The sequence below is a fragment of the Spermophilus citellus genome (assembly GCF_964194105.1).
Source record: "Spermophilus citellus genome assembly, chromosome: 8".
NCBI lineage: Eukaryota > Metazoa > Chordata > Mammalia > Rodentia > Sciuridae > Spermophilus > Spermophilus citellus.
In genome coordinates, this window is record NC_138189.1 from 10,729,184 (window position 1) to 10,752,283 (window position 23,100).

General features: G+C 41.9%; 1 protein-coding gene across 3 annotated transcripts in view; it reads left to right on the top strand.

The window, feature by feature from the left end:
- C1QTNF7 (C1q and TNF related 7) overlaps positions 1–14,781 on the top strand; it is a 99,414-nt gene extending 84,633 nt beyond the window's left edge. For all 3 annotated transcript variants that reach the window (XM_081303865.1, XM_081303867.1, XM_081303866.1), the window contains exons 2-3: positions 7,428–7,673; positions 13,781–14,781. In XM_081303865.1, coding sequence (XP_081159991.1) covers positions 7,428–7,673; positions 13,781–14,412 — 878 coding nt within the window. In that variant the 3' untranslated portion in view covers positions 14,413–14,781. The remainder of the gene's footprint in view (positions 1–7,427; positions 7,674–13,780) is intronic.
- The last annotated feature ends 8,319 nt before the right edge of the window (positions 14,782–23,100 follow it).

A 23,100-nucleotide genomic window follows, 5' to 3' on the forward strand; every position in this document is an offset into this window, starting at 1 on the left:
TGGGTACAATGGCCTTTTTCATTGTGGTAGCTTTTTAATTTATTAAACAGGTGGTTTTGTAAGGAGAATCCAGGAAGCTGAAGTTCTGGGTCTAAATCTCTGGTCAGCGGCTCGCTTCACGACCATAGACGGTGGTCTCTGGATCTTGGTTCCCGGTCCAACCTGCCCCCGAATGTCTCGGGAGGATGGGATGATCTTAGCCTTGCTCTGTAGACCATCAACTGTTTGCAGGTGTCAGAGTGTTTTACTGCTGTGCCACCAGAGCACTTATCAGGAGATAGCCAAAACTTTATAAATCATGAACTGCTGATAAGAAAGGCTGATGGATGTGTATGTTCTTCATCCAGCCCTGTGGAAACTCTCCTGTGGGCCATGCTCAGTCTTATCTGTCAATGGTATGGAGCTTACATTTTGCTGGGAAAATGAGCAGGAAATGGTCATAACACAAAGGCAATTGTGTGGCCCTGGAGGACCCGAATAGTGCCAGGAGGAGGAGGGAGCTCATTCAAACAGGAAAGGCAGTTCTGCGAGGAAACTTGAAACCCCAAAGAAGCTGAGGGGTCGCAATACAGAAGGAACGGAGGCATAAACAGCCGAGGTTCCCAGCATTGTCCCCAGCTCAGTGCTCCTGTCAGGAAGGCAGAGAAGGCCAGGCCTGATCTTGTGAAATCTCTGGGTCAGAGGCCAAGGAGACATCCTGTTTCATCCCTCCTCAGTGGCCTACCTCTTCCTCTGACTTCCACGCAAAGCATATTTCAGCTTGAATTCATAATCAAGTCCGGACCTTTGACTTGCAGTAATCTGTTATAGTCTCCTTCACATGATGCAGAAGAAAGTTCATGTTTGGAGACAAAATAACTGAGTTCAAATCCTGGCTGTGCCATTTTATGACCTTAGATAGGACCACAGAGCATTGTAAATGTTTGTCTCTGTGAATGTGGCTGGTCTGGGATCATCATGTGAGAAGAATCATGTGGTGTTGGTCATTTTGCATAGCTTATTTCACGTACCGCGACGTCTCCAGGTCCATCCATGTTGTTGCATGTATTGAAATTCCCTTCCTTTGTAAGTCTGAATAATATTTCATTCTGTGAATACATCATGCTGTGTCAATCAGTGGACACTGGGTTGCTCCTACCTTTGGGCTGTTGTGAAGAGTGCTGTCGTGGACGTGGGTATGCAAATACCTGTTTGAGTCCTTGCTTTTACTTCTTTTAGATATATGTACACATACATATCCGGATGAGAAATTCTGGACATTTGATAACCCTATACTTAATTTTGTTGGGGATTCACTGCACTGTTTTTCACCAAAGTAGCACCATTTTACATTCCCATAAACAGCATCTTTTATTTTTAGAAGAAAAAAGTCATGGGCTATTTATAAAGGGATTCCAATCTCTGAACACACTTTCTGGGAGTTCAATTTTTGCATTGATTTAATCAGTATTTTTTTCTTCAAGAGTTTTTCATGGCTAGTTTAGCAAGAACAAAAGATTCTATTACTTACAAAAGTTTACCAAACACGATATGCTATATCCCTGTCTTAAAGATTCAGAACACCCATTAACATGAAAGCTCTGGTATGTATACATGTATGTGTGTTTCAAATCTGTCTTTAAAGTTTTAAAAACTTGTTACTTTATTATCCCTACAGAAAAATCGGAGAGTCATTTACAATTAGCTTCCAGGACAGATCTGTTCTAGATTAGCATTATTTCCAGAGCTTCGATTTTCTAACTCCAAAGGAGCATGAAAGTGGAAATATTGTATTTTAACTATGTAGCACATATTCTGCATGAATTTGCATAATTCAATTGAACGCTTTAAAGCTTACTGTGTGAGAAGTGATTGTTCATGGGTGTAGCTTTCTTCTGCAGATTTTGAAAATATTCTAAATTTGGATTATGGTGTGCATGGATCGTATACGTCAGTTAATTTTTCATTGTGAAAATCATCTCTCTGTAAAGCTGTTAAAGTTATTATAATGCTTATAAAGCTGTGACACACATGGTTCCTGTCCAGCCAAAATAGTCAAGTTGACGGCAGAGCAGTGGACGTTCCATGAAGGATGGATTGTTCCAGACAAGGTGTTGGAAACATAAACCTGGATCCCTACCTCTGAGTTTTTAATCAAAAAATTCTAACAAATAAAAATTTTTGAAGGTGACAAAATGAAACAAGAAGGCTGGGGTTGTAGCTCAGTGAAAGAGTGCTCAGCTAGTACGTGTGAGGCACTGGGTTTAATTCTCAGCACCACATACAAATAAATAGAATAAAGGTCCACAAACAACTAAAAAAAAATTTTTTTAAATGAGACGAGCATTGAAAGAAAAGCATATTTTGCTTGTTTTCTGCAGTACTGGGGACTGAACCCGGGGCTTCATACATTCGAGGCAAGTGCTCTAGAGAAAGAGAAAGACTCTTTTAGTACCTTAGAGTGGGGGAAGCTTTCTAAACACAATAAATTTGACTTCCAAAATGTTTTTACAATAAAAATGGGGTTTTTTTAATTACATGAAAAAAGTGAAAAGACAAACTGGGAAAAAGTTTTTGCTGTGTGTCACGAACCATGTACAGATAGATAAATATAAATATTCAGTGCACTGTTGTTTAGAATAACAGAAGAATGCACATATTCTACCTGTCCATCAACTACTTAAATATAACATATTTTGGATAGTCTATGGCCACCAAAATAACAGGGTCTAAGGTAGCTCTGTCTACCCCAGTACAGAGACACGCAGTCAGCCTTGCACATCCACAATTTCCACGTCTATGGATTCAATGAATCACAGATCAGAAATATTTTAGAAAACTGTGTACTGAACCTGTACAGACTTTTTTCTTATTATTCTCTAGGCAATACAGGAACAACTACTTACATAACATTTACATTGTGTTAAGTATTATAGGTAATCCAGAGACCACTTAAGTACACAGGAGGATGTGCATAGGTCATAGGTAAATATGCCAACATTTTATATCAGAGATTTGAACATCTTGTACTGTGGTATACATGGGGGCTGGACAGTCATGGACTCAATCCCCCATGGACACCAAGGGATGATTCTGCATACCTATACAGAAGCTCAGCAAAAAGGCCAAGTGCAGACCATGGTACAGAGGACGCCAACACGGGGAAGGAGAAGACACAAGAAACTGACAACAGTCACCACCTTCAGGGAGGAAACTGTTGAGAAGACAGAAAAATAAGAAGAGATTTACTTGTCATTTTATACCCTTTTTCTTTTGAATTTTAGTGTGCCTATATTATAAATACAAAAAAAAAAACAGAGCTTTTGTATATTTTTAAACACCATAGACTTAAAGGCAAAACAACTCAAGTCCTTTATTCCTCAAATACTGTGAAAGGGACACATAGACCCCAGAAAGCCTTCTTGAAATCTTCTTTTCTCTCTTTCTCTTATAATATTTCATACTCCGTAATTCCTCACTACTTTTTATTCAACAAAACTCACACCATCCCCACAAAAAGTCTTCACTTCCTCCAGCTGGGGTTTATTGTACTACGCACTGTTCTAGGCGGGTAGACATATTAATGACTAAGACAGAGAGCTCTGCCCTCGGGGAGCTTCCATTCCCTCAGGCAGAACGTGCAGTGTAAAATGAAGACAGGAGTCCTCGATGGTGAGCACAATGGAGACAGAAAAACAGAGCAGAAAGAGGGAGGCCGGGGTGGGGGGCAGATTGCATCGTGAATAAGGTGCAAACCGTTGGGCTCCATGAAAAGGTGGCATTTGAGCAAGACTTGCAGAAGGAGAGGAGGGAGGGAGCCATGTATGGACATCTTGGTGAAGAGGGTTTTAGACAGAGGGAAGAAACATGTGAAGGCCTGAGGCAGAGGCACCGGTGTCCTTGGGAACCCCAGGTTATCCACTGTGACTGGAACTGGAGAGTGAGCAGAGTAGAAATCAGGGGAGTTAGGGGGCCTCACACACGGTGCTATCAGGGACACAAAGTTGTTGGCTCCTAAGTGAAGTGGACAGCCTTTGTGGGAGAGGCCACCGTGGCTTTCATCATGACCCGCACCCCTCTTCCTTCTGCGTGAACGGAGTCCCAAGAATGGACTGACACTCATCATCAGGCCATCGTTGCCCGTCAGGCCCCACGGCATTGGGCCTCTGCGTCAGATGAGGATTGTTAGTGGATAATCATCTGGAGAGCCTTTCAGAAAGTCCTAATGGGGACATGCTTTTAGACTGGTGCTGACAGTTTACCAGGGCATTTCTCAAAGAAAAGCAACCCGTTGATTCAAGGTTCATTTCAGTTGCTCTTATTCATCCCTCTTTGAGCACCTGTTGCCTGGCTCTTGGTGATGTTCAATATTCTTTCCTGCAGGCACATCTTTTAAGTTTCTGCTTCCTCTGTCCATCATCAACTAGATGTTACCGAGATTTTCTTCCAGATACCCCGCCCCTGCACCCCACAACTGTTGGCCTTGTTGTATTCTCTATCACTGCCCAGGGTACCTTCCTCCAGATCATTCCCAGTCTTTCTTCAAACCACTTTCTGGCCTATAGCCTATACCTTCTGTTCCAGGTGACCTCAGATGTTCTCCACCTTCACATTCCTTCTCAGAGCCTCCCCATTATCAGTTGTTTACAAGAGAGAGGACCAGGCAACTTAGTCGATGCATCTGGTTTTGACTGCAGCAAGGATTATGCCTAGAATGTTCTCACAATTTTCCTTCATCTGCAGTTTGCTTGGAAGTGCTGGTGTCTTTATCAGAACCCTGGGGCTGTCAGAAACAATCTTAAAACCATTTGAGCCATAGGATAGTGCTTGCCATGATGTGGATATGTTTTAGGTGTGTGCCTCCAGGGTTCATGTGTTGGAAGCTATGTCCTGAATGGTGGTGGGACTTTTAAGGGGAGGGGCTCAGTGCACAGTCACAAGGCAGGCCACTCCCTGTTACTCTGGCTTCCTGTCTTGCCAACTGATCTCTTCCTTTCACTTGCATTCCCACCACGATACCATCTTTTCTTGAAGTGATGCAGCTGAGAGGGTCCTCACCAGAACCGGCACTATGCATTTTGGACATCCAGCCTCCGTAACTATGGGTTAAATAAACCTCTTTTCTTTGTAAGTACCCAATCTTGGGTATTTCATTATAGTAGCAAAAATCAGATTATGACAGTGTGGTATGTCAAGCCTAGCAGACAGAACATGGCAAAGACATTCTCTCCAATTTGGGAGGGAAGAAAGAAGGCTGATAACACTGAGATTTGGTCAAGAATATGGAGTCTCTATTTGGATAAGTGACTTTGGCTTTTCAGTAATAAGATTTCTAGGAATAAGTCTTAATTCAAAATCTCAGGAGCATACTGTGTTTTCCTCAGATTGTCATTCCTATGCTCTGGCAAATTTCTGAGTCTAGCCTTTGGATGTTGCAATTACCCCCCCAAGTACCAAAAAAGTGGTATGGTGTATATGGTTAAATTCTCTGAGGTGGCTGTCTAAAAATAACAAGCTGGGCACGGTGGCACACACCTTTAATTCCAGCAGCTTGGGAGGCTGAGGCAGGAGGATCACAAATTCAAAGCCAGCCTCAGCAACTTTGCAAGGCCCTAAGCAACTTAGGGAGACCCTGTCTCAAAAAATAAAAATGGCTAAGGATATCACTCAGTGGTTAAGCATCCCTGAGTTCAACATCTGGTACAAAAAAAGAAAAAAGAAACTATGTAATTGCTTATCCCAGGTTTCATGATTATTTCCTTTGGGAGAGTATAGTCCAGATCAAGCACTGTACAGATTTCCTGCTAAAACCCAAATCCAGAGAGACCATCAGAGAACAGGAAGGGGATCAGGAGGAGGGTGAAGGGAAAATAGAAAACCCCCCATCAGTGGGGGGATGGATAGGATCATAGTACATGTTATATGCCTGTACAATTATGCCACTAGGAAACCTATTCTTTTGTATAATCACAAGTACAAAAAAATCATGTTCAACCATCCACATATTCCCCCATTTACACAAAACCAGAACCACCTCTCAAGAAACTGCTTATCCTGAGGATTATTTGGCCTAAAACTTCAGGTCTCCACAGCCTGCACCGCCCCTCCCCAACCCTCAGCCTGTGTGCCAGGGTCCATACTAATAAGTGCTCCGTTCTCAGGCCTTGTGGAGGGAAACCCACGTCCTATCAGACTAGAGCTGAAGAGACCTGCGCCCGCTTCACTCAGAGCATGTAGCGCGTGCATGGTCAAATTTCACATAGCTCTTTAATTGACCCGCAGTGCTAACGGCTTAATAGGACACCAAGACATTATATCCTGCAGATTCTAAATTAAAGTTTGAGACTCCCCTCAGGACATGCACAGTACTCCAATTAACACTAATTGGCATTAGGCATGATTATCAAGTGAAAAACATGGTTTTCCTGCAAATGCCTCTTCCTTGCTCCTGCTTTAACTTTTACAAAAAAAATATCATGGATATATGCAAAGATTAGTTAGAACATGTCTGATGTGCTGTTTACATTAGCAGAACACTGGAAACAAATGTCTATAATGGGGAATTGCATACATATGTATGTATGTGTGTGTGTGTGTATATATATATATACACACATGTATACATGCCTATGTGTATATATGTGGGGGTATATATGTACATCTGTACATATATATAAAATAGTAGAGACAAAAGCAATATTTTTTAATGTTGTGAGTAACTTTTTATGGGGGGCTTGGGAAGTACCAAGAATTGAACTCAGGGGCACTCGACCACTGAGCCATATCCCAGACCTATTCTGTATTTTATTTAGAGACAGCATCTCACTGAGTTGCTTAGTGCCTCACTTTTGCTGAGGCTGGCTTTGAACTTGTGATCTACCTGCCTCTGCCTCCCAAGCCTTGGGATTGCAGGCATGTGCCACTGTACCTGGCTAATGCTGTGAATAACTTTTGACATAAGAAGATGTTCATATGTAAAGAAGGTTGAAGAATTATAGGAATGATACCCTATTGCTTTTCTCCATGGCACAGACAAAAAATACTGGAAGCATGTGTATATTGGAGAGTAAAGGGTAATTATCTCTGAGTGATGAGAATAGTGCCAATATTTATCTTATTCATTTGCAGCTCTAATTTTCCATTTTTAAAAAATGCTTTTCTTTTGCAAAATGAAAGCATCATTTTTCAAAGTCTATCACTGACTCTGTAGAATAAATGCAATGCAGTGATGTCTTTTGGGAAAACCTTTTAATCCAGCCTTTCTCTACACCAACCCCTGTGTGGGACACTGAGACTCCACATCAATAATGTCATTTTCAATGGAATTATGAGGGAACACACGTGTGAAAAGGTGAGAGCTGTCAGTGCCAGTTCCCCTGATCCAGCACGGTCAACCACACCAAATCCCCTCCTGGAAGGGGACACTGATGTGTGTGTTTCTCTTCCAGAGCCAAAGATGTTTGTCTTGCTCTATGTCACAAGTTTTGCCATCTGCGCAAGTGGACAACCTCGGGGCAATCAGGCCAAAGGAGACAGCTACTCCCCAAGATACATCTGCAGCATCCCTGGATTACCTGGACCACCAGGCCCCCCTGGAGCCAACGGATCCCCGGGGCCCCACGGTCGCATCGGCCTTCCGGGAAGAGATGGTAGAGACGGCCGGAAAGGAGAGAAAGGTGAAAAGGGCACCGCAGGTAAAGGATGGTGAAGCTACGTCACACACTCCACTCCCCTCACCCACTTCACCCCCCCACCACCTTCTCTGTTGCTTCGTCTCAGGGGAATTGCCCCTAAAGTCCCCCTCTCTACTTCAACTTCATTAGTCCTAACAATGCACTGAGCTCTTATCATGCTTCAGGTGCTGCCCTCAACTCTTCACCTGCATCCTTGCTTTGTGGTAATGACGACTGTTTCAGGTAGACGTTATCACATCGTGCATGTGAGGAAACTGAGCCACACCATGGCTGAGTGGAACAGTGGAGATGGACAGGCACTGCTCATGGGATGGACTCAGACATCCGATACCTGGAACCACCTGGCTATTCCAGCTCCAGATGATGTCTGGATGCACGGGTCATGGATGGATAGACAGACAGATGGACAGGAGGGGAGATGCACAAACTAAGCAGAGGCAGAAATCAGAGCCAGACACACAGGTGCCATCTTGCTGAGCACTGATGGAGATACCAAAAGGGCAGTAGCCTTTCCTAGCTCATCGCTTTCCCACCTGTCCTGTAGCCGTTAAAGCATAGATTTCTTGTAGCACTTTGCAGCAACACAATTGTTCCATAGTCCTTCGGTAATTTTCACTTTTTCCCCCCATCAAATAAGTTGGTCCGGGAAACTTGCCAGACTGTTCAGTCCTTCCAAGTCAATCAAACTGAAATTCTAGAGAGACTCTGTTAACTCCAAAGGATTCAGAATCAATCTTTGAAAACAAGTTTCTGAGTGTAAAAGTCAGGACCAAAAAGAGGAAGGAAAAAGTCAATGGATTTAAGATATATGCCTCTATCTAATCACTGCATCTAATTTACTGGAGTTCTATGAAATAGAACCATAATGTATATTCCAGTTATTGGCTAATAATTCATTTCTGAATTTCCCATGCAAAAAAATACTTGGCAAATCAATACTGTCAAACCTATGAGAGTGGTTCAGTATTAGACAAAAAACTTTAGTAAAGGTTCAACATCAAATAAAGAACTTTGAATGTCAAGCTCAAGTAGAATTTTTCAAAGGCTGCCATAGGAAACACATGAATCTAAGTTATCACTGAGCCGAGATTATGAGTGTCCTTGAAATCCTGCAGTAACAACAGGATTGCAGTTTTGTGTTAGTGACCCTTTTGGTGTACTCTGTCTCCTACTAACCATGTAGCGGCTAAACCATCAAGCACTGGAGCCAGAAGGACTTAGACTCAAATCTTGGCTCCTTCAATGACTTAATACCCTTAGGCAAATAAACTCTTGGAGCCTCAGTTTCCTCATTTGTGAACTGGTAATAGTAACTGTGAAGTTTAGGACAATGAAGCATGCAAAACACTACACAGGATAACTGCCATGTGGGTCAAACAGAGTAAATGTTAACTGTTATTATTTATTACATTTTGATCTGCAAATATGAGACCAGAGAAATTGTGACTATCCAAAGCCACATAATAAGCTAGAAATGCTTAATCTGTTTCATGAGGTAGTTCTAATGTTATATTAAATTAAATTAAATGTTCATAATTGCTACAAGTTCAACCTTCTGTGAGGCTAGCTATCTACCCAAATGCATCAATCCATCTATTCATCCATGTCCCCATGAGTAATTCACTCAGAAATTTTTTATGCACCTGTTAGTATACAATATTTTTCCAGACAGTGTTTCTCAGCCTCTGCATTAATGACATTTAGGGATCAGTGTTTGTTTGTGCGGGTGGCTCTCCTGTGCACTGTAGGCCTTTGGGCAGTGTCACCTGAATGCCCCTCAATTGCAACAACCAGAATATCTGCAGACACCACCAACTGTCCCCTTGGGTAGGAGATGGACAGTGCAAAATTGCACCTGTTTGAGGACCCTGGGAACAAAATCATGAATAATACATTGTTGATGTCCTGAAAAGCAGACATGTGTGTAGGGGAGGCCAATATGTGAACACATAATTATACTGTGTCTAAATAAAGACCTTTCATTAAGAACTTACTACTCATCTAGAATTGTAACTTTAATATTTGATGTCCACCATTATAATTTGCAATGGTGATAATGAGCAATAAAAAGAATGCTATAAATTAAAAAAAAACAATATTCAAAAATAAAGTAACTCTCCCAGCCTGGGATTATTTAAACCCAATATTTACATAAGGCTATATAACACTTCCAAAAGGAAAGGCAAGAGAGAGAAGCATTCCCCGTAGAAACTATGGGAGCACAGCCTTGGGCTTTGAGGATTAATGTAGCTGAAACTGGCATAGGGGGTTTTTGCTCCCTGGTTCTCCTTTCATGACACCACAGTCTCTTCACTGGTCACTCTCAGTGAACACCCACCACATCCACCCCAACCAAGTCCAAGTGGAACCAAGGTATTTTGTTGTTGTTGTCCAACTTCTCTACCCTAAATTCGAAACACAGAGCTGATTATACTAAATCATTAATTATCTGTAAAAACAAAAAATAGCTGTCTCTCTCTCTGGTCTGTAGCAATAATTACTGTAACATATTCACATTTCATTTAATTTGAATGCAAATGCATAAAAAATATATTTTCAAATAGCCCTAGAACTAACTATGAAACAGATTCCTCATTGCAGTTTACTGTGTATGTGTTTAAGGTATCACTTAGCTTATCTATGACCCGTATATAAAGATTTCAAGATAATAACAGCTAATTTGAGAATGGGGCAGGTGATTTTTGTGCCAATGTTACACCCAACCCCTGTCACAGTGACTGGCAGATAGTGGATGGTCAACCAATATTGAATGTTTTAGATGGATGTGTGCATACATGCATAAATCCATGGATGATGGATGGATGGATGGATAAAATGGCCCTGAAGAGGAAATCAAGGTAAGTACATTTCATGGAGAAATAAGAAGAAAATGCTTCTGTCCAAGCTTCAGTACCTAAGCAGAGACTAACCCTTACTCCATAATTCTCTTTATCTGAGTATATATCTGATTAAATAGGAAGAGGGAGAATGATTCAGCCCTTCTTTCTGCTTTTAGTGTGTAGACCTCCAGCACATGAACAAATTCTTCATGCACAAAAAAAGAATTACTATAAATTATTATAATTAGTCCATGAAGGTTATCACCCCGACAGCTCAGCACATTAACTCAATATTATTATAGGACGTCCGGGCATGGAGGTGGTGAAGATCTTTTCATGTGCAGCATTGTGAAATGACATCCCAGTCTTTATGATTTGGCCTCATTGAATTTTCAAGAGGATGAGACTTAAGCAATCCAGTCCAAACCTTCACTTCAACTACTAGGAAAATGGAGCCAGAGAGCAAATGCATCTAACTAATCCATGGCTAAAGTGGGTTTTATCCCAGATCTGTTGAGTCGCTATTGACTCCTTTGTTCACTAAGTTTGAAGTAGATTTAGGTCTGCTTTTTTTTTTTTTTCTAACAAATGCAGCATTTGAAATCGAGAGTGATGTACCCAAAATCATAGAAGCAGGGGGATTTGAGTTCATAATGAAATCTTATGGTTAAAATTGTTATTGAGACCAAAATAATTTTTACTAATACATAAAAAAAAAATCAATGATGAAGACAGAAGAATTTAAGCTCCTGTTGAAGATAAAATAGCAATTTAGAAGTTATTTGAGTCTAAAGTAAATTTAACAATAAAATCATGTTCATGTTCCATCTCTACCAAAAAAAAAAAATCAAACATAGAAAGATCAGACTATTCTGACCTTGTTTAAAGAAATCAATATCGGAGTGCTCTGGCTGGGACTAGAGTTTCAACTTAACAAGAAAAACCATCTTCAGCTGGAGGCAGGACTGGATCAGTAAGAACGCTGGTCCTACCCACCAAGTTAAGGTCATATGCACTGTTTGCATCCTGTGCAGCATAAATTGCCAACAGCCACTTTTCAAAATTATTAAATCACAATAATTGATATATTAAAGGCAAAGCTTTAATTCTCCAATTTGCATTACCCAGAATGCTTCATTGTTAACTTTGCCTTAATTTGTTTGAAAAACAAATCAAAACTCACACATTGATGTACGTACAATATCCAAATAAATGATGTCAAAGCACTACCAAGATTTTAAAAAAAGGGTTGGAGCTGCAGCTCAGTAGTAGAACACTGCCTAGCATGTGTGGGGTACTGGGTTCAATCCTTAGCACCACATAAAAATAAAACAAACAAATAAATAAATAAAATTTTAAAAAGAAAAAGATTTACATTCATAAAAGTTCTTGAGAACAGAATCACAGTTAAAAGTAAAACTATATGTCAACAATATATTTTCTCTGACTACAAAAGTACATTGCAGATATCTGATAATTTGGATATTTTGGAAATTTGGGGAAAATATCATGATATGAGAACTATTTATAAAATGGATTTGGCCATACAATTGTGTTTTAGTCTGCTTTTGCAGTGCACTGATCAAAACACCTAACAAGAACAACGTAGAAGAGAAAAATTTTATTTTGGCTCATGGTTTTAGGGGTTCAATTCATAGATGACCAACTTCATAGCTCTGGGCTTGAAGGTGAAGCAGAACTTCATGATGGACAGGCGTGGTGGGGGAAAGCAGCTCAGAACCTGACAGGCAGAAAGCAGAGAGAGCTCTGCTGACCAGGACCAAACTTGAACCCCAAAGGCATGGCCTCAGTGGCCTGTTAATCCAGTCACACCCAGTAACTGTACTTGCCTAGATTTACTGCCCAATTAATCCATCAATGGATTAATCCACTGATTAGTTTAAGCCTTTCATACTCTGATCATTTCACCTCTGAGCCTTCTTGAATTGTCTCACATGTGAGCTTTTTGGGGACATTTCATATCTAAACCATAACAAATTGAATAACATCTTTTTTTATAATATTAAGTCTTTACAGCTTTAAAATTAAGTGTATTTTGCTTATTTAAACCATGATCACCATGTCTCTGCACTTAACCTGTAGCTGATCTGTAGATACAGCAATTTGGACATAGAGAAAATAATCTTGTACGGTAACTTCAAATTTGTTGAAAACTTTTTCATCGTTATTATGTCCTTCCCAGTTAAATTAATGGGCTTCCCTAAGAGAAAACAGCCATATAGGAGCAGAGCCAAACAGAATTAGGATTCTTGAGTACAACCCTAAAGGTAAGAAGCATTCTGAGGACCGGGCAACATCATCAGGCTATTAAGGCTTGGACTCTAGCCCTGGCCTTGCTACAGAAGCAAGTTTCTTCACAGCACTACGCATCAGTTTTCTCTCCACAAAGGAACTGATGCAAGGTGGCGACAGTCATAGTTTTCTGGTTATTGTAACATATTAACACTACATACTAGTTCATACTCTAGCCACTGCCCCTGGGGGATGATCAGGATGCATGCCATTCTGATCACAGCTCTATCACTCATTAGCTCTATCTCTTGAGCAAAATAACTTTTCCATGGCTCAGCTTTCTCATCTGAAATTGAAGTATTAATAATTCTTAGTTCATAGAGTTGTGTGATATTTAAATGAGATAATACATGCAAAGAAAACTCTTAATGCTATTCTTGGCACATAATAAACGGTTCATAAACATAAGCGAATTTAACTTTCATTATTCTGTTAAAAGATTAACTGAAATAGGATGGGGCATGAGACTAAATAGATTATAAGAATTATTTGTCCCTATGAGTCTACTCTGGAGAATAATATCATTGTGCTCACTGAATTCTTCAGACAGTGACCAGTACCTGGATTGGAATAATTGAATGACAGGTGATCCATCATCATCAAAATAGTAGTTAATTATTTTAAAATTAGAGAGGTCTTAAATGATGTGTAACATACTCGGGAAAACAGACTTGAAATTCTGATGAAAATTCTCTGTTTTCATTTTCAGTGTATCAGTGATTTTTTTAGAGGATTTTTTTAGTTAGTAATACTAACTAACTAAAAAGGTTGACTGAAAAGACAAAGTTGGTGTGCTGGGACCATGATTTTTTTAGAGGATTTTTTTAGTTAGTAATACTAACTAACTAAAAAGGTTGACTGAAAAGACAAAGTTGGTGTGCTGGGACCATGTAGATAATGCTGTTCATGACTCTTTAGAGGAACTATTAATTCAACTATAAACTCTCTTTGAAGGTCTGAGAGGTAAGACGGGACCCCTGGGTCTGGCTGGCGAAAAAGGGGACCAAGGAGAGACTGGGAAGAAAGGACCCATGGGACCAGAGGGAGAGAAAGGAGAAGTAGGTCCAGTTGGGCTTCCTGGACCAAAGGGAGACCGAGGAGACCAAGGGGACCCAGGGCTGCCTGGAGTATGCAGATGTGGCAGCCTCGTGCTCAAATCCGCCTTTTCTGTTGGCATCACCACCAGCTACCCTGAAGAAAGAATACCTATTATATTTAACAAGGTGCTCTTCAATGAGGGTGAGCACTACAACCCTGCGACAGGAAAGTTCATCTGTGCTTTCCCAGGAATCTACTACTTTTCTTATGATATCACTTTGGCCAATAAGCACCTGGCCATCGGGCTGGTGCACAATGGGCAATACCGGATAAAGACCTTCGATGCCAACACAGGAAACCATGACGTGGCTTCAGGGTCCACCATCATCTACCTGCAGCCAGAAGATGAAGTCTGGCTGGAGATCTTCTTCACAGACCAGAACGGCCTCTTCTCAGACCCAGGCTGGGCAGACAGCTTATTCTCTGGATTTCTCCTCTACGTTGACACGGATTACCTGGATTCTATATCAGAAGATGACGAACTGTGACCCCGACTGCAGACCTGAAAGTTTCCAGGTCACCACGGCTGATACTTCAATCTCATCTGGGTTACTGGAAGGTGGGAGGAGCAGGAAAGAGTTCCAAAGAACTCCTACTCGGATTCCAGAGCATCTGCAGACAGTTCTGGAGGAATTTATCAAAACAAGATAAACCACCACGCAGCTAAAACCACACCAACACGAGCTGTCCACAATAACTCCAGATATGGATTCTCTTGAAAGTCATGTCCATGGGGCTGGAGATACAGCTCAGTTGGTAGAGTGCTTGCCTTGCATGCACAAGGCCCTGGGTTCAGTCCCCAGCATCACCAAAAAAAAAAAAAAAAGTAATGTTCATAAATATTTAAACAAATTAAAGACAATATTGACAAAACTTTTATTAAATGCCCATTGTGATAAAGTCAGCTGGCGATGATACTGTCCCATTAAATATTCATAAAATTACAGTTTTGTCTGTTATTTAAGAGAAACATAACATCCCAGCCAGGGTTTGAGAGTTCTCAAAAGCTATAATAGGTCATACAACAAAGGTAAGAGATGCTGAGCATTTTCAAGCAAACTAAAGTGATAAATTTCTTTTGTTTTATTATTTAGTTCTTTGTGCTGGTGTACATTCATGCAACAGCTCCTTGGTGAGCCCCTGTGTGTGGACCAGACACCATGGCGCCAAGTCAGGTGGAATACAGAGTTTAGACAAAAGCCTGACCTTCATAAAGGCCAGATAGAGTACAGGGAGCACACTGTCACAACTCTGTTGTGGGCACTGTGGAAAATAGATGGGTTCAATGCTAGAGCTACACAAGACTGCTTTTCCTGGGATTGAGGACCAGAGGAGATTTTACTTGTGGGAAGAGAGTAGGCATGCTGAGGTGTATTTAAGTGGGTGAAATGGATGCAGAGAAAATGAGGAAGTCAGCACCACTTACTCCCTGTTCCCTCAATACATGGTATTTTCAACTGGGAAGGAGTGAAAAACCTAGAGAGGGAATAGAGGCCTGGGAGGGGTAATGGAAATGAAGATGGAAATGGAGAGAAACAGCCAGTAAGTCATTCTCCCAAACCTTTCAACATGATGGTCTCCTAAATCAAACTTCTCACCTAATAGCATTCTCACAAATAAGGCCACTGCTTTATATCACTCTAGCAAGTGATTTCTTGTGGATTTCCTAAATCCTGAATTCCAAGGAGGCAAAGCATGTGTCCACTGATCCATGAGTGCTAGCTGATCCACAAGTGAGCCAATCAGAGAATGAATAGGAGGAGGCAGGAGAGAGATCAGGAGGAGGCAGGAGAGAGATCAAACAGATAAATAGCTGTCTCCTCCAAGCCCCTAGTCCCACTTCTTATTGCCCTCTGAACTGCAATCTGTCAGTTAGTCTGTGGCTCTGTCTCATCTCCCACTCCCTTGGTTTATAGTAATCATATTCCCTTAGGCTTTTCTTTCAGTATCTTCTAATGCTCCTTCTACTTATTCCCCTCTTTGCTTGTTCATTTAATAAGTTTTTTAATGCCTACAAATGTGTGAATCATGTCACCTCCTTTGTGTTCTTTTCCAGAATTGTCGGGCTCGGGGTAGAGACAAATTGCTGTAAAAGAGGACCAAATGTTTGCTTCCAAATTGTGAGGTGATAGAGAAGACCAAGGGAATCTCTGTCCACTGGGCCTTAGGTGATGATAGGACTTGGAGTGACCCAAGTGAGAGTAAGGACACACAGGCAGAAATAGCAATGCAGACACAGCAGCAAGAGAGAGCACAGACCCAGGACAGAGACTGATGGACCATATTTGTAAGAGCCCCAAAGGCCAGCCTGAGGGGTGGGGACTTCACCAGAGGGTGAAGGTCTGCATGCTCCAGAACTGAGAGCTGCCGTTATCAGAGGTGAAACTTGTAATGACTGATGGGTTGTATCTGGGTGCAATGCTTGACTCTCCTGTTTTTCAGACCTCCCTTGCCTCCATACTCTATCCCCTTGTTGCTCTCCAGAGTCAGGCAATGGGCCCAGTTGTACAAGAGCAATGAGGGTTAGACCAAGAAGAGAGAGCCAAAGTGGTGTGAGATAATCATCTGCCTACGCATTACAGCTAAAGCCAGAATTCCCGGATATAGAGCACAAACCACAGAAGCTATCTAATCTTAGAAATAGAAAATTTAGGCCATTTCAGGACAACAGAATTTTCTGGAGAAAGTGGAAATGGAGATGTCATGCAGACAGTCATGACCCGCGAGATTGTTGTGTAAATTTTTTTCTGAGCACGATCTATAAATGCATTTATTTTTGGACATTGTTTACTTATCTTGTAAATGCCTTTCATTTCAAAGCCTATTTTGAGTAGCATTTTAAACAAAGTTTCTCTTATTCGTCTTAGGCCCTGAGATAAATTTTATCTTGAGATATCTGGTGGGGTGGTGATGGGGATCAGAGAGCTGACATGGGAAAGGAAAGCCAGTTTTGGTATTGAAAGAATAAAATCTTAAGCAAATAAATGCCAGTGTCTTTTGTTTCTTAAAAAAACAAGCAGGTACAATTTTTCCATATTTATGGATATTTGTATAAGGAAAATGGAAGCGTGATTTTTTTAAGAAAAATCTAAGTCTCATTCCAATCATTCTTTGTAACTGCTAACTTGTATTGAATATTAATAAGGCATTATGAATTGACTACATACTATCTTGTTCTAGGAAGACTTATAGCATCTTAGAAAAGTAAAATACAGACAGAAAACATTCAGGATAAAAGAAAAGAGCAAAACAAATGAAAAGGCAGAGGGGCTAGGCTAAGACCACAGTGTGGGTCAAAAACGTGCAGGTACCTGGGCACCAGGTTCCTAGCTCACATTCTGCACAAGGATGTACCCAGGTCACTCATCGCTGTGAATAATGTTGTTTATGGTGAAAAATAGATGTCATGAACTCTGAATATGCCTTTTCTGTAACACTCTGAGAAAAAGATGAGGGAACATAAATAAATTTTAGATATTAGCTATTTTTTGTCCTATAACGTCCCCTCTCTCCTTCTGTAGCTCCACTTTGCATAAATGGCACCACTGAATGAATGAATGAATGAATAGGAGGAGGCAGGAGAGAGATCAGGAGGAGGCAGGAGAGAGATCAAACAGATAAATAGCTGTCTCCTCCAAGCCCCCAGTCCCACTTCCAAAGCCACTATCCAAAGCCACAAGCCTAAATGCATTCTAGATGTCTTCTTTTCCCTCCCCACTAAATTTTGTTCAGCACAAAATTCTTACAGTTCTAGACCCTAAATGTATGTCTCTGAGTCACTGAAACTTTCGTTCTCGATGCCAAGGTTTCATCCGTATATTCATCATCACTTCCCTTGGTTAGTAGAAACCTTTGCAACCAACTCCTTACCTCCAGCCACAACCCTCCAACTCATCCTCCACACTTAGTTTAATATATTCTTCTAAAATGGAAATACAGTCATGTCACTCCACAGCATAAAAACCAGCAACAGTCCTCCCAAACTCTAAATATAAAACGTGTTTCTAGCAGGCACGCATTCCATATTCTTTTCCTGCTATCGATATCCAACTTCCTTCTGAAGGAATACCCTCCTTCATATGCTTAGTCTATGAGCTTCTTGGCCTGATCAATCAAAGAATAGTATTCCCTCACCAAAATAATCGGTCCAGGTGACTCAATTAAAGCCAGTGAGACTTTGCTGGAATGTCTTTGGAGAGAATCTCTTTTTTCCCATTGGACTTCAGCTTCTGAACCTCCAACTGGCATCTTACATCACAAAGCTAATACCACTTGAGAATAAATTCATCCACAAATGAAAATGGAGATAAAAAGAGAAAAAGTGAGTCTTGGAGTTATTGTTTCAGCCTTGAACTAGATATGCCTATGGTGGTATTTTTCTTTGTACTTTTTCATAATGATAACTTCTAAATGCCATTTTAACTTAAATCTTCTGTGTAAAATTGGTCATTTACAAAAGATGTAATCCTACCTACTAATAATAATAGTGCCTTTGGGGATCTAGCCTCTGCTTACTTTCATGGTAAGCAGAAGTCACCCACATATAATATAAAGTCTAAGAAAATGCAGATGACTGCAGTTCAAGAGTGGCTGGCCAGGGCATACCTCAGAACCTTTACACACCATGTTTCCTTTGCTCGTAGGCCACTGCTGCTCTTATCTGCTTAGCTAGTTTATCTTTCAAGGTCCAGCTCAAAAATTACTTCCTTTCCTCTACTCATTCCCTTCCCTATGCAGGAGGGGACCAATAGGTAACCTCCTGTGTCTCCTCTACCATCTGAGAAGTGGCATCCAGTCACAGTAGCACCTGTTACATTGCCTTACCAAGCACCTGTTATATGCATTACCTCACTTGGACCTTGCTATGGTCTGCACATTTCTGTCTCCTCCAAATCCATATGTTGGAATTTAATCACGAGTGTGATAGTAACAAGAAATGGGATTTGGGGGGATGATTAGATCAAGAGGGTTCTGCCTTCATGAATAGGATTAGTGACCTTATAGGAGAGGGCCCAGAACACTGCCCTGTCCCTGCCAACACAGGAGAATAGAGTGATAAGAAGACCACCATTTGTACACCAGGATGTGGGCCCTCCTTCAGACCCTGAATCTGCCAGCAGTTTGATCTTGGACTTCGCAGCCTCCATAATTGAAAGAAAGAAATTTCTGTTGTTCGTATCTGCACAGTTTTTAGTATTTCGTTACAGCCGCCCAAATGGACAGAAAAGTCCTCACAGTGATTATTCTACCCATTTTAAAGTTGGAGAAAGAGAGGGAGAGAGAAGTGAGGAAATGTGTGAAATCAATAGTGTTGCGGTAGGCCCAAGCCATCTGGCAATAGAGCCCATGCTCTTACCCACCGTGCTGGGCCTGTACCCTTCTCACATTGCTCATGCCTGTTTACATTTGTCTATCTGGTGCAGATTTTTTCCTATTCATCTTTATATCCAAGGACTCTACATGGTAACTGCCATAGAATGCGCTCCATGAAAATGTGATGAGTTAATGGATGACAAGTCCTTTCAGCCACAACTTTCACGTGTGCATAGAGAATGGGTCATAGAGAGGAGGGGGAACCACATGAAAAGCCCAGTAACATCCTGTGCTTTAATCCACATTCTTTAGATTATAGCTGCCAGAATCCGACTCACACCAACTCAAGAAAAGGGAAGTGAAATAACAGACAATTCTGGAGGCAGATCTGGGTACTTAATCCATGGTGCCATGATTTCATCTTTCCCTGCATCAAAAGTCAGCTCCCCTCAGGGTTGGCTTCAATTTTGGCAGATTCCTGCCTGTGGCAAAGATGGGCACCACCAGCTCCAGGTTTGCATTCTGCAGTCTCAGCAAGAAAAAGAAAAGTCCTTTTCCCAATAGCTCACAAAAGACCCCGTCTGACAGCCTTCTGGCTCTTATGGGTCCTGCTGAATCATGAATCAGTGCCTGGCCAAGGGGACGTGCTGGGCCCATTGGCCTGGGCTGCATGGCACCTCCCTGGACTAGAAACAGTATCTCTTCTATCAGAGTCCCATGGATTCAAGTGGGGAAGAGATTATTTCCCAAAAGAAAATAAAGGGGCCAGTCCTAGAAAAAAAGAAGCACTGTTTAATTGGCAGTCAAAAGCACAAACAACACCTCCCTAAAGTGTTTCCATTTAAAATCAAAACCACATTTATTTTATCTGCATGATGCAAAGTAAATATGTTGGTAGAATCACTTTTCTCTGAGATAACCTAATTTTTTGACAATACTTGGTCACAACTAAGTATTTCTCACTCTATTAGCCTGTCATCTGTGATGATCTTATCCCACAGGCTGTCATTACACCAACAGACACTTTTAATGAAAGAATATATTATTCTCAACTGAAACACTTCTCCTTTCCCTAAGACCCCCTGACTTTTGCATCAGAACTCTAGAAGGTGCAACAATATGTGCAATTGTCTTTGATAATTATAAAAAGGGGAGCATGCTTTGAGATAAGTCTCTTTATGGAATCAAAACAAAAGGCCAGTAAATCCAATTCATTCCTCAGACAACATAACAAGAGCTCCAAAAAGCCACTCTAAGTCACAAACTACATTGCTGTCCAGCCTTCTTTCTTGTTTTGTTGAGAAATCACAAATCAGGGTCTAATGACACAGTGGCTCCGATTTACCATGTGCCTCCTTTGTAAATGGTGCCATGCTGGATCCTCATAGCGTGTATCTCACTTTATTCTCAGAAAGAGCACATGTTAACTTTTTTACATATTTTGTGGGTGCATTATAGTTGTACATAATGGTGGGATCTATTGTTGCATATTTGTACTCACAATACAGCAATGTAATTTGGCCGATATCATTCCCTGGTATTGCCCCTTTCTGTCCTTCCGTCCTCCTGCTGGTCCCTTTGAGTACAGTCCTTTCATTCAATTCTCCATCTGAAATCCATTTAAGTGAGACCTACGGCTTCCTGCCTGGTCCCTGAGTAGTGCATTCTCATGACACCAGAACCAAGAGACCTGCAGTAGGTGGCCTCCAGAGACTGACTCCCTCTGTTCCCATGCTTAAGAAATACCCCAGCACTAGGGTCCCCAACATTTCCATACCAAGGCCCCTCCTTTTATAGGGCAGGGATTACGGAGAGGGGAGGAATGAAAGGACTGTATTCAGAGGGGCAGGCTGGGTTAAAAGAACCAAGAAGGGATGTCAAGGTATCAAAGCATTGGCAACAGCAGGGACCCATCACCATCCTAAAGCCTGGAGGGACAAGGAGGCACTGGTGGTGGCTGAGTGTGGTAGAGCCTGAGACTTGGGCCAGGGACCATCCTACAGAAGCTGTGCCTGGAGAGGAGCCCCTGCCAGGACCACACTCAAGGAAGGAAGAAGCCAGGGCAACAAGTCCCCTGGCCATGCTCCCCTCCACCCCGTGTCTCCGACTTGTGTCCCGCCCTGGTCAAATCCATCAACTCCAGGAGTCGTGTAGTCTGGGTGACGCAGTGCACAGAGATGGGCTGCCAGGGCAAAGAACAGAACAGAGAACAGCGGAGAATAGATGGGAGCCACGGGAGTAGGAGGAAGTGAATGGAAATTGACCAACTCCAGGCCTTTAGAGGCCTTCCTACTCTAAAGTCTAAAATCCCATGCAGCTGGCACAACAGAACGGGCAACCTGTCTTGAGAAGCGCAGAAGGGACACCTTTCTGAATTGCTTAAGGCTGCCTGTAACTAATGCAGAAGGAGCCGTCAGGTCTCAGAAGTAGTCCAGCTCCACTTATGAGAAAATTGCGTGGTGGTGTGGGGCCAAGGCCTTGCAGTCATGAACAGAGAGTTTTGCCAGAGCATCCCCCCTGGAAACCCCCCTCCTGAACTTGAAACAGCATCAGCAACCAGTGGAGCATTCCGGGGTTCAAATTTCTAGGCAAAGAGCTTTCCCGTTCATCATTAATTAAATTATCTTCTTACCCTTTCAGAGATTAGACATTAGAATACTGAGATTCAAAGCAGTTGGGCGGTTTCCCCATTTTCAAACCTTAGTAAATGTGGGTTCTAACTCCTGCCCACCTGCCTCCAATGTCATGCCCCACCATGAGCCTGGACCCCAGGACTCCCCACCCAGGATGCTGCCTTAAGGCAGCTTCACCAGGAGATCATGCACTAGGGGGGAGTCACTCCACCCTGGATCCTCTCCTTTGTCCCAGGAGGCTTTGATTTCCTCTGCTTCAGCAGGGGCCAAGGATGTCACCATGAGGCTCCTTCATTCATTATGGAAATAGTGTGACTGACCACAGAGCTCTGCAAACTCTACAGAGCCCAAAATCTACCTGCCCCCGTGGTTCTGTGCAAAGAACAAAGACTGGCCCCAAGGGTCCACTCCAGATTCTCTGTGTCACAGAGAACCTGGGAAAAATGTTAGCATAATCCCTATGTCACTTTGCTCAGAAAAATCCAGGCAAGCTGAATTGTTCACAGGGCAGTGCCCTTCTTCCAGCACACATCTCTTCTCAGGATGAATCCTAACAGAACCACCTCTCCACAGGCTTCCTATGTCCCCAATGTGGCTTTTCAATCAAATCCAAGATATGACAAATGTGTTGGGTAACTAAAGAATCCTTCAAAAAATGAAAATTTATTTTAATCAAGAATTTACGAAACTTGAATGCCATGCTGTAGCTTTCAAGAGATACACGGAAACGTGTGACTCTCAACCACAGCCACACTTTGGGCCAGGTCCCTCTTCATTGTGAAGGACTGCCTGTCCATCAGAGGACACATAGCAGCATCCCTGGCCTCTATCCATTAGATGACAGCAGCACCTGTCCTCAATAATGACAACCAGCAGTGTCTCCAGACAGTGCCAAATGTTCCCAGGGGAAAAATTGTCCTCGGTTGAGAACCATGTCTCTGCAACCTTGGCATTGTGACAGAGCCCAGTAAGTCCCCCAATCTGTGTATTTACTAATAATCATTTTCTAACTGATCTATTTTATAGACATGACCACTTGGTTGGTCATTTGTTCAGGTAAAATACATAGTTGTTCCCTGTGAGACCCCCCAAGTTGACCCTCACGCCATCCTAAAGGTGTCCAAGAGGCAACAGAACCTCTGACCTCATTGCACGTCCTTCTTACAACAGCCAAAATATTTTTTTTTTGTCTAAGATGCAAAAATCACAGAACCTCCTATTTCTAAGAAT